Below are 26,315 nucleotides of genomic sequence, written 5' to 3' on the forward strand. Positions count from 1 at the left end.
TAGTCTTTCACCTATCAAGTAAGAAAACACTTGACTGTTCTCTCTGTCATGATAGTTTTGGGATGGTTATCAGGGTTTTGGGGATGGTGGGTGTGAGCGGCACCGCCGGTGTACATGGTGGTTGACAGATGTTGGAGGTAGAGAGTGTTTGCATGTGAACCAAGGTCCATTATTTTTAGGCCATCATCAATTAAAGATCATTTGAATAACCAACTAGAAATGTTAATAACCCTACTATAAACTACTGAATAATTTACTTCTAACTTGCCATTTTAACTTACTGGATTGTTGAAGGCAAATGACATTTTAGTATCAGGAATCCTTATCATAGTTGTACATTGAAAAATAGAAATTGAGAAAAAGTGATTAAACACAATGATCTATTATTTACTAGATTCAAGGGTCATGAACACTTCCATGTTCCTATATTGGTTTCCAAATTGTAAGAACTTCCTGAAATATCTCCAGCATTAGCTCCCTATCTGCATGCTGAAAAAAGCTATTCATATCATCTCTAACATCATATATCTTACCGAATTCAAATAAAAAGGTGAAGCATGCTTTCTTCAACTTTTGTAGTTGATAAAGCCAAGCCTCATTTAGCCTCTCAAGAACATTTCCCGAGTTAAGATCTTCGATTAGGCTTTCCTCACACGCATCTTTGAGACTGCCAATGTCATATTTATTGGCTGCTCCAAGTAACGCGAGCCGGTGTTTCCAGAAACCTTCTAGTTTGATTGTTCCATACAAGTAACTTAGAAGAGCCATGCAGGATTCCGGTGACATATCTTTTATATGGATTGTAGATGATTCTTTTTCATCCGGGTCGTGATGACACATGCTATGGAACACAGGAGAATTGGCAGACAAAATTGCCTTGTGAGCTCTCAAATTACCATCTGCGGTGATGATGGTTAGGTCTGCATGTATAGCTTCGTCTAGCATCCGGGAGAGGCAACCGAGAGTACTTTGCTCTGCAATGGATTGCAGTTTTCCATCACATGGCCATACAGAGCTAGCTTCTCCACCCTGAGTTCGAAAGAAGAGATCAAAGGTTAAGCAGCAACAATCTGAATATATTACAACGGTCCGGTGAGAACTCAAGTCTATAGAGAAAGTAACATGCTAAGCAAGTAACTCAAATCAACTTCATTTAGGTACATTTATTAGATGAAGGAAAAGAGTATATAAACTCCTTAAGCTTGAACTCTACACAAATCATCTCACTAGACTTTAAAACCTTTTCAATTAATCCCTAAACTTTATTTAATGTCCCAATAGATTAATTCACTAGTGATCACATTGCAACATAACTATATTTAATTAACTCTGAGATGATTTGCACACAAAAAAAGAAGAAAATGATATTAGAGGTGGATGCACTTTTCTTAGAAAAAAGAAGGAAAAAAATCAAGTATAAGAACTCACATTCAGAGGGGACATCTTCAGGTCAAGAAACTCAACATCAATAATGATGCGGCCAACAAATGTAGTATCAACAGCCCAGGCAAAGTCATCATATGTCCTAAGCACCTTTTCTTGAACTGCGGCATTACAACCAAAACAAAGTGAAGGCACAACCTCATCAGCATTTCATTTCATGATCTTGAAACTGCTATAGGTATTTGCACTTTCTAACTTTTTGGATGCCACTTTGAGTTTAAATATAAAATTATCCGTATTTCTTATTGGGTAAAGAAGACAGAAGATGCTAACGAAGCCAAGTCAGAGCTGGTTCAGAACTCCAGGAAGAAAATTTCAAACTTGGGTTACTAACTTGCATTTAAGGTTCAAAGCTGGATTGATATAAAACAGTCTTGAGAATACCAAAGCCCAATTTGCAATAAGAGTAAGAACAAGAACATGTGAAAACTAACTAAAGAGAATAAGGATATTTTTTCGCTGCAGTACTTTTCTCACAATTTCGGCTCTCTGTTTCTCGTTATGTAAGTTCTTATAATTTTTTTAGCTTTTTCCTAATAACTGCTATGTACTACCCATATATTCAATTAAATGTGCAGGCCAACAATTTGTCATGCAATAATGCCATCAAGCCTTCGGCATAAGAGGTCATTAACATTAAAGCAGTTATACGTTGGGTTAAATGTGTTAAAAATGCTCAAGTTAATTGAAACTTATCAAAATTGTAAAACCAGAATACCAAGATTAGAAACTTTATTCACAGAAGCATCCTAATACACCATTGTTGCTTCAAAGCATGATCATTATTTACCTTCCCAGCTCACTTTAGAATGCTCATGTTCATCATTTTTGTTTGAAATGGAAATTGAAACATCACAACACAAATCTAAAAATGGGGATCGCCTTGAAACAAGGCCAATAAATATTCAGTTTGTAAAGATCTAAGCTAAATTATGAACTCTTCTTGTAAATTCTGCCAGTCCCTTACTTTTATGATGACTAATTATCAAGTTATTAGTCCATTCCCTTGTATTTTCTCCAGCATAACCCACTCTTCAGTCTTAATTACCTAGTTCGGCAACCCCTGCACCGATAGAGTTGTTTGTTCACTTTAGCGATTAACCCATTTCCCAATCACTAGTCTCCTTTGGAGCCCTATGGGAAGTATTCCCTAATAGTAAGCAGGCAAACAGTGATGATTAATAAAGTAATTAATTTTGCTAAACTTATGTATTAGCCAATGTTCATTCAAGTAATTTTCACAAGCTCTTTCATTCCCAGATAATTGAAAACTTTTGATCATACAATTACATAATGAAATCCCAAACCCTCATTCCACGAGTAAAGCACCATCGACCACACCAAAAAAATTAAAAAAGGGCGGTCCAGTTCACAATGCTCCGACTTTGCGGAATATGAGGAGGGTAGATGTACGCAACCCTTGTCTGCAAGCGAGGAGACTGTTTCCGGATACTAAATAAATTGTGCATAAAAAAGTTTATCACTTGCAACCATTTTCACAAATATGTAAGATGATAAAGAGTAATAAGTTATACCAGGAGAAACACTAAACTTGCGTGAAGATGAAGCATTGGAGACTCGAAGAATGAACTTAGCAACAGGTGGGTTTTCCTTAGAAACACGACAAGGTTCTGGAAAAAGATGTATGTAAAGGTACCTATTCCTCTCTATAGATAAGTACCTAAAAAACAAGTAGATGCAGGACAAAGATAACAACAATAATAATTATTGAAGAATCAAAATACATAAAAAAATGATAGAGAATGAACATAAATAAAAACATACCAGTTCCAGATTCCAACCTTAAAAGGGTCAGATTTTTTGTAGGAACAAGGTCCAAAGTTGTCGATTTTCCATTGGGCTAATCTTGCAATCGTGTCTACTCTTGAATCTGACATGGGTCTCCCTGAAGAGTGATGATGAGAAATCAAATATAACAAAAGAAATAGATGATCGAGGTAAAAGGTAAAGGTAGGTTGGAATGAGTTTATAGCATTTTGACTTTCCCTTGTTGCTTCTTCATGTTACTCTTCTACCTCATATCAAATAACAAGACTGTTATTGATGGATGAAAGAGTAGTAGTAATAATATAGTACACACAATCTTAGTAGAATCTTGTAGTCAATATACCTCACTTTTCACTTCTCAAAGATGAACAAGGATCACATGAGACTGAAAAAAAAGAAAATTCATGTGTTCATGTCTCAAAGTCACTCAATTATATGGTACTGTAATAAATTTATTTTTTATTTTTATGATTAATAACTTTCTATTTTATGATTTTTTTAATTAAATGTTATTTTTTATTGGATGGAAATATAAATGAGACAATAAAATAGTGATGTACATCACTCACGGTTAGTGTTACACACCAATTACACCCTAGTGTTTGACGTTTCTATTCCAACAAAATGTCACCTTTTTTTATTTACTTCAGAGCCTAAAGTATATTGATATGGATGAATTTCTAACGTGAGTATATTCAGTTATTATGATATGAATTATTTGGTTATATTTAATGATTTGGATTGATATATTTTCAACTCTACCTCACTTTAGAAGGTGTGTTAGTGTATGATATAGATTTTAATTTATTAGGAGATAACTATGTTTTAATGATATATTGATTCTGGTCACTCTTCCTGAACATCAAACTATTAAAAAAGTTAATCTTACATTTAGATAGCTATGAAATATTCTCCTCTCTCCATTACCTTCAAAAACTTTTATTTTAATATGTTATTAAACCTGATTTGCAAGTTGCAAGTGGACTTTTATTTTTTAAATGGAAGTTGCAAGAAGACTTGATTGTGAAGTGTGCACTAGGGGTGGCAATACGGGCCAGCACGACCTGACACACCTTTGGCCCGTTAGAATATGAGCTGACCCGACCCTTACTGTTAAAATGACTCAAAATGTTAGTCCGATCCATATTTGGCAGGGCTGGCAGGCCGACAGACTGACCCACTTTTTTCTTTCAAAACACACATTAAAGCTCTTAGACAAAAATAAATAATTCACGTGTCTCATAAATATCTTTTAAAACAAAAAATCACAAATAAAAGACACAATCTCATAATATTATGTCGCCTTAGTTCAAAACTTATAAATTCTAAACAATAAACAAATATAGTCCTAAACTTTTAGACTCCTAGTTCACAATAAAGTTCTAACTCCTAAGTTTTAAAAAATGTATAAGAATCAAAACTATTATATTATAAATCAATCACAATAAAGTATATATATTACTCAATTCACTTTAAATTCGACTATATTAAAAATATAAATTGAAACCCATTAGAATTCTATTAATTTTCCAAAGGAATCAAAATTAGTAGTTCTATTTGAGTTTCCAATTTTCCATTTTAATTAATTAAATGTTTAAATTTGGTTCAAACACCTCTAATTGTCAGTGAAACTTTACCTTTATCTGATAACAAGTACAATAATCGGATAAGAGTGAAGATCATAGATAAGTACATAATGAGATATTAAATGTTCATTTTGCAAGGAGAAAGAAGAATTACATACTTATAACATCTAAACATAAGCTAAAATTGTACAAGTTTAATCTTAATTGCAATGAACAACATGATAGGCAAATGAACTTTAATCTTAATGTTGGTCCCGACCCTCCATGACCCGTCTAAAAAATGGGCTTCCAAACGGGTTGAATACGGGCTTTTGGGTTAAAACCCTCAGTCCGACCCGCTTAAAATACCTATCTGGACGGGCTGGCCGTCAGACAAAGCTTATTTTATCATCCCTAATGTCCACTATTTAAGCATGCCTTGTGAAAAATAGAGACCACCTCTCTTTAATGATAATATATTTTCTATCTCAGATCAATCAAAATATTTATTTTTATTTTTAATAATTTCTTTTATATTTATATGATAATATTTGATTAACCCCAAAGAAAGAGTGAAAACACTCTCAGAAACAAGTGATTTCAGATTTCCATTCCAATCTGCCCATCAACTCATTTCACTTTTATGCCATATAATCTTGAAGATTTAATAACTACAAAGCAACATATAAATTCATATATTGAAATTGCACCTAACGTGACAAGCATCACTTATGATATTGGGTGTGCTAGGCCTCAACCATAAGCCTAGTGGTTTTGCACACCTATTTTGGTATTGATATATCTTTAAATTAGCTACTAGAGTTGGAGGAAACACAACATGTAATCATGCATTTATAATAATCAAATCTGGGCCACTAAATCATAATCTTGCACTTTAAAATAGTTTGCGTAACATATTAGTAGCAATTAAGTGAAAACACTTCTAAGATGTTCCAATCTCGTATGGACAGAACATCAATCTATTTTTAATAAAAGCCCAAAGGAAATTTTTTATTGATTATTTCACCTGTCCTTTTCTTAAAATAAATATGGAAAAAATAAACTTCCCTTTCTGCTTTGAAAAAGTAATGGAGTATAGTAGTCTTCACAAACAATAATATTTTCTTTCGAAAGTCAAGTACCATACCTCTACTCAAACTAAAAAATATTTGGTTATTTTGATATTACACTTTATTGAAAATATAGTTTTTTTTTTGTTTTAATTAAGAATATTCACTCATTTTATAAATGTGTAAATGTCATTTTAAACAAATATCTTTTATGTGAATCAATTTTTTTTGTTTGATAAACTTATCTATTGAGAAAAAAAAAAACAAATTCCCTCAAATGAGCAAATAATTTAATGTTTTTATTATATATATATTATACTAAATCTGAATAATACATTTAAAAAGAATTCAGATCATTTCTAATATAAAAGAGTTTAGTACTAAATTAAAATGATGGCATTTCATAAAATCATTTCATAATTTATCAGTGGAGAATTCAATACTAGAGAGGATTTCACTCGGTTTAAAAAGACTACTATTGTGTATGGGATGAACATAGACCATTAGTAAGCAACAAATTCCAAATCGACTATGGCCCAAAATCTAAAGCTTCAATATTTTGGTCTTTGTTCAAAAACCAATTCCCAAAACTATTTAACATACAAGTCACAACACAAAAAAACACAAATAAGAACATTTACACCATTCAGCATAACCAGTTCAAGGAAAATGTCAACAACAGCAACAAAATCAGAAGGAAATGAAGGTGCTAAGGTTGTTCCTCTGATACTATGGAACGAATCGAATAAGAGGTTTGAAACAGAGGACAAAGAAGCTTATGTAGAATATGTCCTAAGACAAAATGGTAAAGTCATGGATTTGCTTCACACCTTTGTTCCTTCTTCAAAGAGAGGTTTGGGTTTAGCATATCATCTCTGTGTTGCTGCTTTTCAACATGCCAAGTCTCATTCCTTGTTTGTTATCCCCACATGTTCTTATATCTCTGTTAGTATTCTTCAACCCTTTACATTTTTTTTTAATTTTTGGGTTTTTTATATTTTTGCTATGTCTTATGTGATTTTATGTAATTTGGGTCTCTTTTTTAATTACTTGATTTTAGTTTTACTAAAAGAATAAATAATAGAAATGGGTTTAGGAGCTCTTGCAAAATTGGACAACTTTTTTGTGTTTTTCCCCAAATCTGAATTCAAAATACAATTTTTTCCCTGTCGTTATGGCCTATGATTTTGGTTTTGCTTATGTTGATTGTGAATTCTGCGAGATATTTAATAAGCAGGTTTTATCTCAGTACAATAATGATTCGTGATAAAAAAAGGCCGCCCACTGCATGAGGCTCCGCTTACTGGGGTTGTCTGGTATAGTAGATGTACCTAGTAGTCTTACCTCTACAAGTGAAGTGACTGTTTCTAAGATTCCGATCCGTGACCTCATGATGACACTATAGATATAATGGATAAAACTCCTTGAAGTGAGGTTGTTTTTAAAGTAAGTAGGTAAAGGTGTGTTCACCCTTGGATTAAGATTACTGAGTTTAGATCTCTATGCACTTTGTCAAATTAACAGTGAACACAGATATTTTATGTGTTCAGGGAGAAACTCACACTTTAGAGGAGCCTTTTCCAAATATAATTGTCATTTTTCATTTCTTTGTTGTTGATGCATTTATACCTTGTAATTTCTTAACTAATAAGCCATTGTAAAGAGCAGACTAGTAACCAATTATTATCTGCAACTCAGTTATTGCCTTGTGCTATTGTGAATTTTCACAATTTCTCCGATTGCCATTGCTCTCGTAAGAACCCAAAATATAATGGTAGGATTTTTCTTTTCATAGGTTAGTCTTCTTTGCCTTTTAGTTGAGCTAGACTCGTAGAAAAAATGCTCTCTGACTGATGCTAAATGTGACTGAATCAGAATCTATGTTTTCAATATAGGCCCATTGCATGATGCCTTTTGCTCAATCTGGGCAAGCTAACATAAATGCTTGTCTAAGTTGTATGCCATAGTAGAAACAATATCAATTATGAGCCTCATTATCAAAAAACTATAAACTTAACTCCTGTAAGATATGAATTGCCGACCCCACCTACAGGGATAAAAGTTTGGTTGTTGTTGTAAGATATGAATTGTTTTGCAAGAGCCAAGCTTCATTCGGCCAAATTTAGCCCCAGGGAGACATAGTTGTTGTTGACATTGAACTACTGAATTTGTGTTTTATGATCTGCTCAGATTCCATGTACTACCTTGCAGTTGATTTACTTAGAAATCTTAGGCCACTTAAGCAACTAATAGCTTAGTGGTGGTGATTATTGAAATCCCTGAAAATTTAATGGTAAGTTTTATTTCTCAAATTTAAAAATATCTAAGGATTAACTTCAAAGTTCCTTGACCTTCATCTTCATGTCATTTGTGAAAGTTAAGAAGGCATTCAAAGCAAAGTAAATGAAAAACATTTATTCAAACAAAGGAAGGATTTAGGCTTAACTACATGCTCAATATGAAATATGAACACTTGTCACCTAAGGTACAAAACACAATAATTCTCTGCAGGTTTGTGTTAACCACTTTTTTGTCTTAACTCTGTAATAGTCGCGTACACATTCATTTCAAAAATCTATCAGTTGCAAAGATGTTATTGTTAAACAATAAAGTTCAATACAACTAACTTCCAAGACATCCCAGTTTTAACATCATCAACAACCTTTTGCAATGCGCTCTTACATTCTTTACTATTTTTTCTTTCAACATTGGACTGTTATTTTACTTTTAACAATCTCATAACCTCATATTTTTGTTTATATCTGTTGTTGGCAGGACACATTTATTCCGCGCAATCCATCTTGGAACTCTGTCTTGTACACCGGGGGTGGTCAATCCAATATCTAAATTCACTAGGCATCTGGTCTAGTTCGAGTTAAATAATTATTTTTATCTCGCATTTGACATTGAATGCCTTTGCTATTCAAAAGTTGCTTCCAATGGTGAATTCTATTTTTATCTTTGTATTACATATGATAAGTTTGTGAAGTTGTACCCTCAAATACACAGTTACTCACCCTCTGTTGGTGAGCAAAACCTTCTACTCATAAGGGAATTATTGAAAAAATTTCTCAGCACACATGGGTTGAAACAAACCTAGGAAGAGTTTGAATTTTCAGATAATTTGGGATTTGTCATTACTACTGATTATATGGGTTTCAAACTTTCAATTATATGACATTTGTGGTAAATATGAATGGAGTGTGGGTTTCAAACTCTCAATTAGTTAGTCCTCACATGTATTGCAAGATGTTAGATAGCAGTGTGTCTCTAAAGCCTAGCCAGTGTTGTGGAGACTTCACATTTATATCATCTATCATCTAACACCTCACTAAACATGTAAAGAATAAAAAAATAACTAATATATTTAAGAGAATAAAATATATCTTCATATCAGGAGATAACTTATCTCCTTCAGCTAGTAAAAATATGATATGTGTACTATTTTATTTAGTTTTTAAAAATATTTTTATAGAAAATGATTTTGATATATGTCATGATTTTAGTAGTCAGAGGATATAACTTATCTCTTTATATTAGGAGATATTTTATTCTCAATGTTTAACCCCAACTATTATTCTTTAGGAACCTAATAGGAATGTTAAATACCATTCTTATGTGAGCTTTTGTAGTAAAAGGGTAATAGGTTGATTTATAAGGAAAGGAAGCCTCTAGAAGGCAATATTCACACTATGAAATATGAAAATGAACTGGTGAGAAATAACTTCTATGATAACAAATTGTACCAAGTTGCTAAATAATTTAGTTATCATGGGAGCCTTGTGTATCAGAGACAAAACTCATTGGTTTGAAGTTGTATGTGAAATCGAAGGGGACTAAAAAATGTAGAGTACGATGAATAGCCCAACAGAATGGATCTCATTAATCATTATATAGTTTATTTATATTGTACAATGTACTCAAATTAAAGTTTTCTGTTTTTTCTCATGTTTGGGTAACAATCTGCTGCTCATTTCATTTGTATCATTTGTCCCAAAAAATTTTTATCCTCATGTACCAAGTCAATGAAATATCATAGAATAGCATACAAATATTAATTTATGTTATTATAAATTTTACTTTTAATCATATAAAATTTTTTGATTGGATGAGGACACCAAATGGAATAGGTGATCCCCATCCATGTTTTTAAAGTTGAAGATTATGTCAGGCAACAATTGAGATTAATTTTTTCAATAAACGATGTTCTCATACAATCGAGTTCAGGTATAATAACTTTTCGTATGCAAAACAGGCAAAATATATTTTACACCAAAAATATATATTCATTTTCATTATAAAAGTTAGAAATCCAACAGAAACATGATATAGATTTTGAAGGTTTAAATATTGAAACCAATAGATTATCATTAATCGTGCATATTAAGCAATCTTTCCCTCTCATTCTTAACTAATTTATTCATCTGATAAAGTGCAATTCCAAGGTTATAATACCTTATGAAACTTGAAGGAGTTAATGTAATTTAGAAAGCAATATAATTGTCAAATATAATTAAACCAAGCCTCATAATATATGAGTGCACCCTCTCCTTCCATTTATATAAGTTCACTCTAGGCCTCCAACTCCATGATTTCTTTCATTCCTACTTTCTAATTCTTTTTTTTATTATTAAACAGACCCTTCTATAGTTACCAAACCAATCAAAACTGTGATCACTGCCCAATGAATAACTATAAATCTTGTGACTTGTGAGCCAATTTCTGTGTAACTTTCTTAAATTCTCAAATAAATAATGTTATGATTATAAAGGCAACAGCTCAATAACTGAATCCATGGTATAACACTTTACTATTATTCATTTTATATACAAACAGGTGTTCATAATCGATAAGATTCCATAATCCGAAGTGCATAAAACAGAATAAAAATATAATTTCGCAACAAGAACCCAGAATCAAAGATATCACCCCATTGCCATCCATATATATAAATGCACAAATTCCAATAACCTTAAATTGGAACGTTATGGAATATTTACAAATGAACTAGTTCTGCTTGAAAGCATCATTCAACCGGGTACATAATAATCCATTTTCTCCACTGGAAGATTCAAAACAGATGTCTCCACCTATACAAAATACAAAAATTTACAGAGGATAAGATTTCAGAAACAGTAAGTGCCATTAGAGCCTAGAATCTCTTCTTTTAATAATTATTTTTAGCCTTTCATAATTGACCATTCCAACAAGTGTTACTCTTAAGGATCGAACCTTGACCTTTGGCCTTATATGATAACTGGGGTCCATTGGATATGATAAGACCTTATATCACTGACCAACTTCCAACTTCATGTTTGTAGGTATAAGTAACATTGATCCATCACATATATATGTTGGTAACTAATGGATATTCTTACCGCATGTTGATCTATTTTAATAACTACAACAAAAACTTCAATTTTAATAACTACAACAAGCATGATCTCTACTTGATTGGCTAAAATAGAAGCTAATGGACTTTAATAAAACATGATATTAAATATATCAAATTACCCCTTAAAAGAAATAGCAAAACCTACAGTTAAGAGAAACATTTTTACTTCGGATACTGATTTACAAACAATTGATTTAAGACAATATCTAAGGCAAAAACAAGCACCTAGATGTAATACTAGTTGCTCAAGTCTGAAAGTCACTAGAAAAACCACAAGTGAGACAAAAAATATACCTCTCCAAATGGAACAAAGACAAAGGGAGTCATGCCCCTCTTATGTGAAACTGCTGGTACATCTGGGTTGTGGGTTTCATCATCCTGCCATCCTTCAACAACTCCAAGAATGTCATCTTCGTATGCACTAGCCTCGCTACTGTCTACACCACTAGTGACAAGTGAGACCAAATCCATCCTATTGTTAGCCCCTGTAGTTGTTCCTCTTAACCTATAAAACAAGTAGATGCAAAAGTGAAGTCAAACTTTATGCTTAGCACTAATTTTGGAATGATTTCTCCCCTTCAAAACTGCTCTTTTTAGGGGGTAAAAGCTGTTTTGGGATAAATCAAATATGTTTGGGAAAATTGATTAAAAAATAAAAAGCTTTTTTGCCCATGGTTCAAGCATTACAAGAAGCCTCGCCGATAGTAGGTGGATATCAACTAGCATAACGATTTCTTTCTATATAACAAATTATCCTCTGCTCATTCTCATCCATTCACAACTTTATTCTGTACTATTTTATTATATTTTTTGCTGTTGTCACAAACATAAAGAATAATGTCTTCATATTCCTTACTAAAAAGGAAAATCTCATTTTTCTAGCTCCCCCACCAATCATTTGGAGTTGAGAAGGGAAGCAAACTTATCAAATACCTCAAGCGTATCCTCAATACAGTAGGTTGTGAGCCTGGATACAAGACAGCAGCTTCAACCTGTAATGATAGTTTGAAATGCAAATGTCTCAACATCCATTTAAAGAAATATAGATAAAACACAATAGCTTTTCCTTGGAAGAAAATGTCTACTAAGATCTTAAAACTAATGAAAATTGAAGAGCATATAAGGAGGCAGAGAAGAATTCAATTGTATAATTTGACAAAAAATTACAACTTAACCTTGTCATCTGACAATGTGTAGTTACCACCAAAAACAGAGTCTGTTTTAGATGATCGAAAGTTCATACACTTAACCACGTCCTTGACCTTTTGAGAAGAATTCTAGAGATAACACAATTAACATATCATACAGTCAGATGCAAGAGAAAATATATTTTAAATGAATTCATACAACAAAGAATTACAACCTTGTAAAGCAATCGCCCAGAAGGGAAAAATCTCAAGTACCGGAAATAACAAACCTGCAGAATACATATCAAAATTATATATAAAAAAAACAAATTGAATAAATGACATACTAAATAAAACTAGCTATTAAAAAGCCATTATTCACATACTGAAATTATAGGACAAATGAATATAAAGCCTGCATTCTTATTTCTTAAACAACTTTAAGTGGGTTCACAGAAAATTATTAGATGTACTGCTTGTTGCGGGAAAAACAATATAATTAAAGAATGGCGCCATATAGCATCTGGTATATCCAAATCAATCAACCTCGATTTCACATAAATAAATGTGAAAAACACACTAGTGAGGGAGGGGGGAAACAAATCTTACATGGAAGACCCTCCAAGGTTTAAGGAAAACAGGACGAAATCCAAAAGCAATCCACTAAATCAAGAATATTACAATATTCTGACCACTCTACCCCAACAATTGGGACAGTTTACAAGGAGAAGCCTCTCATTCAAATACTAAAATTCAATATGGCTAAAGTAACAACTAACCAAATTTTCCCTAACGTATTTCCTGCCCCCTATAGTCTTGGAATTCAATCAAGTGCATTATTTTACTCTTTCCATAAATGATATCTATGCACGTCTCTATTCACGCACTATTGGTTGCATGAAAACCATTTTAAAGTCTCTGTTGAAGGTTGCTTCTGCACGGTTAGCCTTCACATATGTTCCTTGTTTTCCTTTAGTTTTTTACCTTTAATTTATGACATTGATGGGCTGGCCCCACAGTTTGTCTCAACTCCCAGATCTATTTAAAGAGACGGTTAAATGAAACAGCACAAAATCTCGAAGCAACAAGCTACAACTATATGATTTATGTGAATGATCATATCTCTACCAACCACCACCAGTAGCTAAAAGAAGGAAATTGATGATTTCTGCTTGAATTTGGATGACAATGCAGCATATCTGCCATGTAATTCTTGAAATCTTAACGGACAAAATATAGGATTGCCCAGCAAGTGACACTACTTAATGGCAAGCCCACACAGAATACTAAAAGAAAAAAAGAGGATGTCTATTGCCTAACAACAGTAATATATATAAATTCATACCACATGAACGGGATTAGTGATTTTCCACTCAGCAACTCCCACTCGAATGTAGGTATTTCTGCTCACATAAAGACCTGAAATGTGGGAGCATAATAAGATAAGGGAACCAAGCCAAAAGAAGTAGAACAGAAAAGGCATAGAAAAATGCATGCATCTCTTTTCAGCTTGACATTACAGTTACTTCTATATGAAGTATTTTTAGTCTTTTTTGGGTGGAGGGAGGGAGGGTCATATAACCAAAATGAAACACTGCCTTTAAATATGATACATTTTCATACAGAACTTATCTAAATTAGAATAAATAAAGTGAACCATAATATGTTGCCATTTAAGAGCATGGAATGAGGTGATGGAACAAGAGATAGCTGCTCTTACCATCAGTTCGCAACCTTGGTCGTAAGAGCCACATTTTCCGCCATGAGCCATCATATTTTGATTGAAGGATCTTATAGTTTTCTACCACTCCAGAGACCTTCATAAAAGAAGCTCCATAATCAGAAATTTTGATTTATATGCGGTAAAACCTCCATATTCAAAATATCTGCTGAAATTACCTGCCAAGCCTTCAAGCATGCATTGCGCCAAAATACAGGGTTGCGAATTGTGTACTTCCATTTTCGACATACACAAGATGCTCTACCCATGTCATATGAAGTCATTCGAGCAAAGACCTATAAAATATATTCATTATATACCTTGCTCAGAGTCTGTTCTTGTATACAACTATAGACCTTTCTACAGATGAATTTCCCCTCATCTGATTTTTTTCCAAATAACCTCTTATATCTCCAGTATAGGGATAAAATACTTGTTAACTTTCATTAAGCATTAGTCCTTTTTTTGGGATAAAATATCCTTTAAACTGAGTTCTAAAACATTATCATGCAATGGCCAAAGCCAGACATTCCCACATCAACTACTTAGATCACATTTGACTGAATGAAAGTAGCATACAACACATGGTAACTAGTCTCACACAATGCAATTCCCATTTTATCTCTCTATCTAGGTAGAGATTTGGATCACAAACAAAACAGGATGGAACATGACAGAAAAATGTTCTTCGTAACAGTAAAATCAAAATGTACTGTTTTTTCAGTCTTTCTTCTGTTTTCTCCTGTTATGTTTTATATCATAATACATCAAACGCAAAATAGGACCCATATGTTCTTGTTCTGACATCTTCATGAGAAATACCTCAAAGAGCAGCTCATCCGGTAAGCAACGATGTATAAGTGCAGAATCCACATAAGGCTTTCTACTTGCACTCCCAAACGGTGCAACAGGTCTCACATTAACTCCATAAAGATCTGAAATATAAAACAGATACAAACATTCGTAAAACTGCGAAATAAAGATATCAAATAACTATCCATTCCTAGAAGCATAAAACTTACCAAGCCATGGCCTCCTTGTAACAAAGTACTCAACAGTCTTCAACCTCAAAACTGATTCGAGTTCAGAAGGAACTGCTAACGCAAAATCTGCAAAAAAAATATGAACATACACTTAAACCTTTGCACTTTCCACGCATAACAACAATGTTAATTTACCTTCTCCTTCACAGAAAACAAATATCCAAACATGAAAATGACCTTTACATGCATATTGAGCTGATCTTATCCAAAATCCATATCAAATTTATTGAAATTCACAGTTACCAACTACCAAGGATACATAATGTTAATTTTTTTGATAATATGAATAATCAATCAAATGGGAATAGGTAATGCCAAATTCAAAATCAAAATGAAGAACAAGGAATAAGGAGTGATATATAGATGAAATTGAAGTATACCTGAAGCTGAGGCCATGGGAACATGAAAAGTTCACGAATTTGTGAAGCAAATTGAGAATGGAAATGAATCAGAAAATTGATAGTTTGCATTAACAAAACCGACCCTCTTGAAACGGTGACGTATCAAGTGACCCAATCAAGGACATTGGATAGCCCTGAACATCTGATGGTTGAAACTTCAAAGCTAAAAGTGCAACTCTTTTAATACCAAAAAAACAATTGCATTCTTTTTAGAATAAAAATTAATAATAAGCTAATTGCGTCCACATACATTTATTTAGCTTTTTGGTAAAATATATTTTGAGTAAATTATACTGACACCCCTGAGTTTTAGTGAAATTACACAAACCACCCTCACTTTTCTAAATTTACACAAATCTCTCATAGTTTTGTACTTTCATTACACTGAGTACCCCTATATAATAAATAAGTGTAATTTTTTAAACAAAAAATGTGATAAATGCAATTAAGTTAAACAAAAAAATTTTTGTTACAAAATGCATCAACAATTATAAAGAAATATTGTTTAAATCCCTCTTATAATGTAGTGTAACGAACCAAAAATAATAAAGATACATTGATTTGTATATTATTTAGACTTGTCTACACAATATATCATGTTTTGTTTAACTTAATTATATTTATCACATTTTTTGTTTAAAAAATTACACTTATTTATTATACAGGGGTAATATAATGAAAGTATAGTGAAAGTACAAAACTATGAGAGGTTTGTGTAAGTTTAGAAAAGTGAGGGGTGGTTTATGTAATTTCACTAAAACTCTATGTAATTTACTCAAATATTTTCTTTCACTTTTGTTGTCTTTGTGATTAGTACTACACTTTTAAGTTTTATGGAACATACACTATCAGAGTATCATACACTATTCGCTTAATTGTAAAAAAATATTTACATTATGAATGCTAGCGTGTTGACAGACACTCTCGTGTCTGTCAACCCGCTCTCCTATTGTTTACAATGTATAATTTATATGCTATAAATATCAAATATAATAATTTATGTTAGATATTATAATTTGGAGTTGAACATGTTTGATTGAGGTAATTATTCAATTCTATTATTTAATAGTAAGCATGTAAGAGTTATATTAAAAAATAAAATAATAAATATCATTCGATAAGATGAAATTATAAAATTTACCACTCTTAAATGTAGATAAATTAAGTAGCAATTAAGCTAGTAAAGATTGCAAATTTCTAATTAACATCAATGTGGGTGAGTAAAGATTCCATTGGAAGCAATTATAAAAAAGTCAGTTGACTCACCGAACTTGTGAGCTTTTGAAGTGGCCCCCAACAACAAAAAAACTAATTCAATATTTTCTTTGTTATACCAACAATTGCAACACTAAAGTGGAATGCGAATGCATCATCTGTGTTGATTGAAACATCATTCTCTTTTGATTCAAGGAGTATTATTCCAACAACTCCACTTCCTGAATGAACAACACATTTTAACAATTAACCAATCTAACAACATAACTTCATTAACATAAAGTACAAAATTAAAGAGAATGACGAATATTTATTTATTGATACATTCATGAAATATATTGTATTACCATGAAATGTAGTTATTGTTAAGTCTCTTCTTTGAAAGAAAAAAGAAATACCTGAAAATTGGAAGAGGAAAATAATGGAGAATAAAAATGGGAAATGATAGTAGTGGGTAACATTATATTTTTGTAGCACCTTTGGTGCATTGCTTTGTCTTTTTAGAAATACCATCCTAAAATAATGTAGTGGAAAGAACAATAACTAAAGATGTGTTATTCTTGCAAATTATATAATTTAGGCAACAATTTCTTTGAACGTTGTAGTTTTTGAAAAACTAACTAACATGCAGTTTTTTTTAAATTAATTCAAATGGGAGGCTTTAAAATGTTCTAAAAATATGCGGTTAAAAAGTAATAAATATGATAGTTTTTGAAAACTAAGTAATAATGTGAATGAATGGAACATTGTGTATATAGTTTTTTGGTAGAAAATAGAAAATAGTGAGGGTAAAATAGCAAACTATAAATTACATCATGAATAGTTAGTTATTTTATGTTTTTGCTTTATAATTAGTATAGAAGTATAGATATAGATATATACTTTACTAAAAATTTAAATAAATGATAATTAACATATGAATGATAGTTAACATATATTTTAAATTATAAATAATTATATAATTTTACTAAAAATATTTAGGTATTTTGATGTAAATAAATTGTGAATATTTAGATATTTGGAAGCTAAACATGCACCTGTTTTAATACAGAAAAACAATTGAAATTTTTTCATGACAATGCAAATTAATAGTAAGCTAATTGCGTCTACATACATTTATGTAGCTTTTTGGTAGTTTTGTTTTCTTTGTTCATCTAGTAGACATATTGGTGAAGAGATTAAGATTTATATAAAAGTTTATATATAATTATAATATTATTATCTATTTATTTGTATTACTTTTTTAAATAGTCAATAATAATAAAAAGTAAATGATAGATAATAACTGACGGTATATAAAAAAAATTCACTATGGAGGCATATATTTTTTTGAGCAAATTTATGTTATACTAAACACTTCTTGGTTACATATTTTGAATCTAGTACATATTACTTATTATTAAATATGAATGATGTGTGATGTAATGACAATGTATAGAATATGTATACATTTTTTCTTGTTTCTTATATTTAATTATGATTGATTTTATTTCTTAAATCTTTACATGTATATTAAAGAATATAATATCTATGTATTATAATTTTGAAGATTTATATATAATATTTACCTCATTTATCATTATTTCGATAAATTCATTTGAGGAATTAACAATAATTAGGTATGAATATGCACAATGTATAAATTCAAATTATTATTATTATTAAGATGACGTGAGATCAAATATGACTTGCCATTCTTTTACGTGAATGAGAGGTGGTCAAATCACACGAACTCTCTAGTCTCTACTACGTTTAAATGTTAATACTCGACAACCATAGCGAAAAATTAAGTATTTCAAGATCAATACTTTGATGACATTTTGTAGATAATTATGATTGGTCCATATCCTATGGGATTATCTAAACACTGTATATTTATTAGGGGTTTCACTTTTGTATACAGTTGGGCTGAAATCTTCTATTCTAAACTAGTGTACTATTTCATTTACTACTATCTATTATTAGTCATACAAATATTCAATTATTAAATTTTTAACTTAAATATTTTTCAATCAAAAATACAATTAATGAAACATAAAATGTCTGGAATTGTTTTTCTGTACCTCTATTACCTTAGGGATCCTATGATATTTCATAAAAATCTTAGTAATTCATTTATTATTTGAAAACTATGATTATCTTTTCTTTATATTAATTTGAGACACATTTAGATCATATTTGAGATACATGTTAAATTATGATATATTTGATATTCTTTTATTACTAACATAAATAACCTCACAAATTTCTTAGTTTTATTATACCTCTATCCGCCACTCATAAAAAAAAGGTATTTGGAAAAAAAATTAAATATCTTTTTTTGTTAATTTTTTTTAATTTGCGTGATAAATTAGAGAAGTTCATTCTTTGAATGTTGGAGAAAAGGTGGTTGCATTTATGATGTTTTTTAGGTACTAATGCCTGTCTCTTCGTAATTCAAATTTATGATATTTTTTTAAGCTTCTTACTACTTTTTTTTTCCACTTCATGACTAGTGATTTACTTCCACTGCATTTATACAGAATCATTATCATTTGTTTTGATATGTCAATCAAATCCTACCTAGCCCTTATGTTTTGGTGAATGCAAAATAACTAAATAAACTTAACTTGCTGTATCTCAAATAAGGATCACAAGATAAATAAATGTATTCGGGGGAAGATGAGATAGCTCCTATGGTAGAAAATATAATAAAATTGCATCTTAGATATGAACATTTGTGACATAGACCACTAGAAGCCTCGGTGAGTAAAGTAAATCAAATAGAGATTAGTCTAATTTTCAGAGTCATTGATACTATTGCAGTATAATATCAACCAGCTCCCTAAGGATTGAATGGAGGAATACCTAGTTAGATCTTCTGCAATACTTTGAAATTTTGTAGTTTTTTACTCTCCTGTATAATAATTAATCCAATTAAGAGTCTGATACACCACTGTGAGATCTGCTATTATAAAACCAAATTGCATCAATAGTATCCTTGAATTCATGAAAATAATACATCAATCATATTGAGTCCAGTTGAACATATGTTTTACAACATAAATTGCATTATCTACTGCAAAGAGGTGAAGGAAAATGGAATATGAAACAATATTATTCTTAAGGTAACCACATTTTCTCATTTATACAACAGATGGGTTGACAATTGACAAGCAAAGCATTCCAAAAACAAATCCAGCAAAATTTTCATACTCTACTGGCGAAATACTTCGAAATCTTCGGCCTTCTGCAATGAACAATGCCAAAAACATATGTAAAAGGAATCTCATCTCTTCTCTCCACACAAAGATCTGGCTGCTTGTAGAGCAAAATATGTCAGGATGATGTCAGCACCAGCACGTCGGAGGCACAATAGTGATTCCATCATAACCTTTTCTTCGTCGATCATTTTGAGAGTACCACCAGCTTTTATCATTGAGTATTCACCAGAAACCTATTCCACAAAATTAAAAAGATTACATACAGACTAGAGATGGGAAATGATAGAGCAAAACAAACATGCTCCCAAGCTATTCAGCACTATATCTATTGATAGAGTTCTGTCACTTCTAGTAAACTTAATGCTTAAAAATAACTTAACATTTAGTCAACTTTTAATCAGAGTTGTTTTCGCCTTAGTGCTAGAATGAGCATGTGAAAAACCTGATAGGCTGCAACTGGCAAAGGAGAATTATCCCTGAGCAGCCGTATAATATCCAAATAAGGAAGACCGGGCTTAACCTGCAAATGGATTTTTTGAAGTTCAACAAAGGAAATGGTTTAAAAATTGAGCATAGGGTGAAGTTCAAGAACGGAAATGGTTTAAAAATTGAGCATATGGTGAAGTTCATAACTATGGTCATGCACAAACACAACTAAAACTAAACCTACCAAGAGAATATCAGCCCCTTCAGATTCATCTTCCCGCATCTCAGTCAGAGCCTCTCTGTAATTTGCTGGGTTCATCTGATAACTTTTGTTGAGCCAGGCCAGATTTATAAGCGAAATAAGAATCAATAATTTGGAAGTGGTTAGATATATGATAGTAAGTTCAACTTCAAGAATCAAGTTAATACATACGTCTTCTTGTCTCCAAAACGGGGGTTTGAGTCCAGTGCTTCTCTAAATGGACCATAAAATGAGCTTGCATACCTGTGAGCAACAAATAAATGGCATGGTTTAGGACTGTGAGTCTTATATACCAGACAAAAAAAGAGTGAATGAAGCTAATAACATCCACCAATCCATCTTGTTAGGCATAACTTCTCTTCTTACAAAATTTGGTTTGTCGTCGAGTAAATTCAGTAACAAGTACCAATTAGTAACAATATGTGATGCCTCATGTCGGCAAGAAGATACATGTCTAAAGTAATTTGAATGCTAGGGGCTATGGCACTATGGAGGGGGAGCATAGTGCAACAGTAAAGTTGTAGCTTAGTGATCATGATAGAGCATTATGACACTGTTCGATCCATATAGTTGACCTCACCGAGTGGGATAAAGGCTTGGTTGTTGTTGTTGGGCTATGGCAGTATGGAAGATGAAATTGCTTACAAGCTACATGAGAAAGAAACCAACATGTGCACAATAGAACTGCTACACTTATTGAATATCTCCTTTAATACTCCCTGATACAACATCTATATCTATTGGTATTTAGTCTAGATCCTTCATAAACACATTCATATAAGTTGTATCCTTGCTTGGCAAGAAGACTTCTTGCCACTTACAAAATTGAAATGAACCGGTTCAAATAGTGAACTCCACAGTTCGACCGGTTTGTGGCCAGTTCCACAATCTGAAATCGGTTTTCAACTCAATGGTTTAAGTAGCATGACCTGGCCGGTCTGGTTCATGACTCAACCAGTCAGACCGACCTGTCCGCACATTGATAATCATATCCCCATAACAGGATAAACCTTTAGCAGATTCCAATGCATGGCATGCACAAAAAACAAGGAAAAAGAAAGGGCCAAGTAGTTACTTCGCCGTGTAAGACATTATAGAAACATGCTGAAAACCCTCAGCGTCAAGAGCTGCTCGCATTGCTCCCACCCTACCATCCATCATATCACTAGGACTAACAACATCTGCTCCAGCTCGGGCCTTTTTGTAAAATCAACAAAGAAAAAATGTTAAACTAAATCATTAATGAAGTTATCGGGGTCACAATAGAAAGGAAACATTGGAAGTTGGGAACATAAAATCATATGATGACACCTCTGTTAACAATGCTCAACCATTAACCTCCCTAAAAGTTTTGGTGAATATTACTTGTTGATAACTACCATTGGGCACTGGTTCCTCCCTGTTTCTTTTCAGAGGAACCAGTACCCAATGGTAGTTACCAACAAGTACTTACACAAATCAAAATTTAATTGTACACAAGTGAAACTCATTCAGAGGTTAATGAAGGTTTGGAGGCCTTACTGAAGGTAACTAATGTAATCAAGAAGTAAGAATAAAATAAATATATGGTAACAGCCTATAATTGAAAATGTACATATAAGAATATAAGATAGCAGTCATAGTACCTGGGCTACAGCTTGTTTACATAACTGATGAACTGTCTCATCATTCATAATAACTCCTACAAGATATCAAGGATATACATTGTAATTAGTACTTCATTGATTGTGACCAAGAAAGAGCACTTCCTTCAAAAAAGTTCAAATTATGCAAATATGGCGTATTCATATATTTCCACCACTCTATACTTTTGCATTTTCTCAAAAGGTTTGTAATTTTATAGTAAGAGGTAAAATAGCTTACCATCTTCTCTAACTATACCATCATGCCCATCTGACGAATAAGGATCTAATGCAACATCTGTATAGATAACCTACGGAAAGGTTGAATGAGAAAGGATATTGCTAAGCTCTCTAGTCTTTACTCTCTACAAGGACCACAAAATATAATATTCTCAAACTACAGAAATTATGTTCACTTACAAGGTCGGGGTACTTATCCTTCAGCAAACGTATTGTCCGAGGTACTAAACCATCCTCATTGTAGGCTTCAACTCCTGTGGGAGACTAAACGGGAAAACCAATTATACTAAATTGCAGCTATGTTACAGAAAGCTTATGGTAAGTAGAAAAGAGAATAGAACCTTTAAAGCATCTGGAATCTTGGGGAAGAGCACAACACTATTGACACCAACATCTCGTGCCTTTGCGACCTGAAGCACAAAATCTTACTGAAAATAGCTAAACTTAACAACTTATACTAGTTATAGCAAGAATAATGCTACCCATGCAGTTTAGGAATATAAAAAAAGAAGCTTTGGCATGTGTACTCATTAGCTTTAAAACTAAATAACAAAAGCTTCTTTGAATTATTGAACAAGAAAGCAATGTGATTGGCAGATTCAGTACAGGAAGTAAAATGGCCAAACAAAACCTGACAACTGAATGCTAGATACTACTTAGATAATTAAAAAGAACAATCAAATCCATCTAAGCTCCTTGACCAAATTGAAACAGCTTAAAATTTCTAATAATTAACTTAAATAATACCCAGAAAAAGAAGCTAATCTATTAAAGCACATCAGGATAAAAGCTTGGCCTGGTACATGAGGCTCCCACCTGGTGGGATCTAGATGGTAAATGTACAAATCCTTACTACCACAAGTAGAAAGACTATTTCCAGGATTTTACCCATGACTTCAAAGTCACAAGACAACAAACTTAAGTAGCCCAGAGGTTCACCCTCTATTATACAAAGTTACTTTTCAGTGGTTTGGGTGCATTAACCAGCGATCCATTCTAGTATATTTTCAAATTCTCAATCTCTGTTATTCTTTTTCCTCAACATTTAGATCATAAATATGAAAATGATGCCTGTCAGCCTGTGGTGCTAAATGCTAATACTTTAGAGTTTAAACAAAAGGCAAATATGTGACTCATTTAAGCTGGGCACACTGTTTAAGAGTACAAGATGCAGAAACAGTAGCAGATAAAAACCTCTTCTACAAGTCCATGTCTCCATCCAAGCCTATAGCATCCAGGCATAGCCCCAATTGGTGTGTCCTGCTCACCTGCAAGTTCAAATATTCTTATAATCCAAAATGAAAATGCCATGGGCATACTAAACTACCTAAAAAACAAGTGTTTATAACTTCTAACATAAACTACAGTAAAATCATCACAAACAAAGACCAACCTTCGTGAATGAAAAGTGGATACACAAAATTTGCAGGTGACAAACTTGTTTCTTGAAAAGCTTCTCGAAGCACTGATGACCTCCGGTTACGACGAGGACGCCTGTTAAGTGGCTGGTACAAAAGTAATCACTGCTTAGCAAGAAGTGCTGACTAATCATCAATCATCATTGTATATACTTGGTGCACAAAAGAGAATGTTTTGTTCTCTTCTCATATATTTTACTACTTTGAGTGGTCAAGTGCACGAGGCTCACACTTAGTGAGGTCTGTGGAGGGTATATATATGCAGCCTTACCTTACAAGCAGAGAAACTGTTTCCAAGATTTGAACATGTGACCTCATTGTTACTAAGCAACAACCTTATTGCTGCGCCAAACTCACACTCTTTTACTACTTCGAGTGTAATCAAAATATGTTACTTTTCAGTCTTTTTATCATTTTCTGTTCTACTATTCTACTATTGAAACAATACATCAATCACATAACAAACAAGACACATACACTGAATTCCGTCTTAATCTACCAAATACTACCTAAAATATTTGTGCAGAACAAACATTTAGACACTTATTCAATGCTGATTAGCTTGGCATGTATCAAATAATTATTCAATTACGTTTTTATAAACCGTAACATAGAATCTTCAAATTAGAATTGTAGACTCACAAGTGAAGGGACCACCGGAGTTCCAATAGGGGCAGCTGGTTTGGGCGGGAAAGGAGGCGCGTGGGGAACATTTCCGGCGACAACGGCGGCTTCACATTCAGCATCGGTGAGGCCTAATTTGTTAAGAAAGCCAGGGCCATTTTGGGAATTGCTGGCTTTAACTACAAAAAGGTGTGAACTTTGACGAAATTTTGTTGAAGAACTAAACTTTAAATTCGTGGGCATTAATGGAACACCAATATAGCTCTTCCCATCAGAAAAAGAAGCGTTGTTAAGAGTAAATGATGCATTGGGAATTGTTGAAGCCATGAATTACAAGGAAGATTCTGCAACATTAACAAATCACATTAGCAAGTTGATTTTGCAAACAAGTTATGAATTAAGGAAGAAAAAAGTAGTACTTTGCATATCTTAGCTTGGATCGGAAAAGGACTAATAGAGAGAGGTGGCTTATCGGATGAGGCAGTAGAGCAAAGAAGGAAAGCAGTTTTAATTTTTTTTTATATTTTTAATATTTGTATATTTCATCTCTTTTTTTTTGTCCTATCAAATAATATTTTTTTACTCTTCTTTTTCTTCTTTTTAGTCATTAACCAAAACATGGAATCTAGCATATAACTCTTTCCGAATAAATGTTATTTTTTATTATACTAGGATGGAGAATCTTACACTACTAGATTAAATTCTTGTAACTAATTTCATCTCATATGCGTTATCTAATACTATTTGTTCGATTATGAAATAAAGTTTTATATTAATTATAAATTTATTTGTGGGTTACAATATTAAGATGTTATATATTTTGAAATTTTATACCGGTAAACATGTAATATGATAATATTTTTTCCCCAAAATATTAAATATGATTATTATGCCGTGTGGATAAAACTTCATGTAGTATAAACAAGAAAAGTGTTTGAAGGGGCTACATTCGATTTCTCAATTATATGTAGATTAAATTATATTCACACCCCCTTAAGTTTTATTGAAATTACACAACTTATCTAACCTTTTTAAAAACCTATATAAATCATTTATATTTATATGTATATATACATTACACTGATTACCTCCATGAGATTTTTAAGTGTGATTTCTTAAATAAAAAATACTGATGAATGTAATTAAGTTAAACAAAATATGATATATTGTGAAAACAAATTCAAATAATATAAGAGTCAACGTCTATTTATTATTTTGGTTAGTTATAATATAGTATGAGAGTACTTTAAACATCTTCTTAGACTGATTGATGCAGTTTGTAACGAATAAAACATAATGAATATACATTAAGTTTTATATTATTTGAACTTGTTTATACGATATACCATATTTTGTTTGACTTAATTACACCTGTCACTATTTTTGTTTAAGAAATTGCATTTATTTTTATTACATGGATAGTCAGTGTCATGTATATATGTAATTAAGGGTGATTTGCATATGTTTTAAAATCAGTATAATTTACTCTTATTTGTATTTACTCTTATTTGTAATTAAGGGATAAAAAATACTGATTAGCTCCATAAGAGTGATTTGTGTAATTTTACTTAAACTTAAGGGATGTCAGTGTAATTTACTCTTATTTGTATAATGATGTCAAGATTAACATGGAAAACTATGTACTAAAGATTATACCAAGAGTTAATATTGAATTTCTAGACTATCTCAAAAGTGGAATTAAAATAGAATGAATTGTGTATGAGGTGTTTTAGGCTTTTTTTTTTTTTTAGAG

The 26,315-nt window shown here is 32.1% G+C and overlaps 4 protein-coding genes across 4 annotated transcripts; 1 reads left to right on the forward strand and 3 right to left on the reverse strand.

Moving 5' to 3' along the window:
- On the reverse strand, positions 236-3,596 carry LOC109327187 (BTB/POZ domain-containing protein At1g21780-like). The gene is made up of 4 exons (XM_019560256.1): positions 3,229-3,596; positions 2,979-3,124; positions 1,429-1,544; positions 236-1,029 (listed from the first exon to the last, which is right to left on the reverse strand). Exons 1-4 carry the CDS (start codon positions 3,339-3,341, stop codon positions 424-426), a joined length of 981 nt encoding a protein of 326 aa, XP_019415801.1. The 5' UTR covers positions 3,342-3,596; the 3' UTR covers positions 236-423.
- LOC109326792 (acetyltransferase At1g77540-like) lies at positions 6,386-9,003 on the forward strand. Its single transcript, XM_019559597.1, has 2 exons — positions 6,386-6,811; positions 8,642-9,003. Exons 1-2 carry the CDS (start codon positions 6,398-6,400, stop codon positions 8,711-8,713), a joined length of 486 nt encoding a protein of 161 aa, XP_019415142.1. The 5' UTR covers positions 6,386-6,397; the 3' UTR covers positions 8,714-9,003.
- LOC109326791 (F-box protein 7-like) lies at positions 10,648-15,665 on the reverse strand. The gene is made up of 11 exons (XM_019559596.1): positions 15,532-15,665; positions 15,131-15,217; positions 14,931-15,043; positions 14,288-14,404; positions 14,109-14,205; positions 13,734-13,807; positions 12,625-12,678; positions 12,437-12,538; positions 12,195-12,253; positions 11,556-11,766; positions 10,648-10,956 (listed from the first exon to the last, which is right to left on the reverse strand). The coding sequence occupies exons 1-11, from the start codon at positions 15,545-15,547 to the stop codon at positions 10,897-10,899; spliced, it is 990 nt and encodes a 329-aa protein (XP_019415141.1). The 5' UTR covers positions 15,548-15,665; the 3' UTR covers positions 10,648-10,896.
- Positions 19,713-25,105, reverse strand: LOC109326790 (delta-aminolevulinic acid dehydratase, chloroplastic-like). The gene is made up of 13 exons (XM_019559595.1): positions 24,982-25,105; positions 24,581-24,906; positions 23,914-24,025; positions 23,715-23,788; positions 22,862-22,930; positions 22,701-22,784; positions 22,522-22,591; positions 22,284-22,339; positions 21,734-21,855; positions 20,830-20,901; positions 20,641-20,722; positions 20,413-20,490; positions 19,713-20,203 (listed from the first exon to the last, which is right to left on the reverse strand). The coding sequence occupies exons 2-13, from the start codon at positions 24,887-24,889 to the stop codon at positions 20,036-20,038; spliced, it is 1,296 nt and encodes a 431-aa protein (XP_019415140.1). The 5' UTR covers positions 24,890-24,906; positions 24,982-25,105; the 3' UTR covers positions 19,713-20,035.

This window comes from Lupinus angustifolius, chromosome LG14 (genome assembly GCF_001865875.1).
Source record: "Lupinus angustifolius cultivar Tanjil chromosome LG14, LupAngTanjil_v1.0, whole genome shotgun sequence".
In the NCBI taxonomy this organism is placed as follows: Eukaryota; Viridiplantae; Streptophyta; class Magnoliopsida; order Fabales; family Fabaceae; genus Lupinus; species Lupinus angustifolius.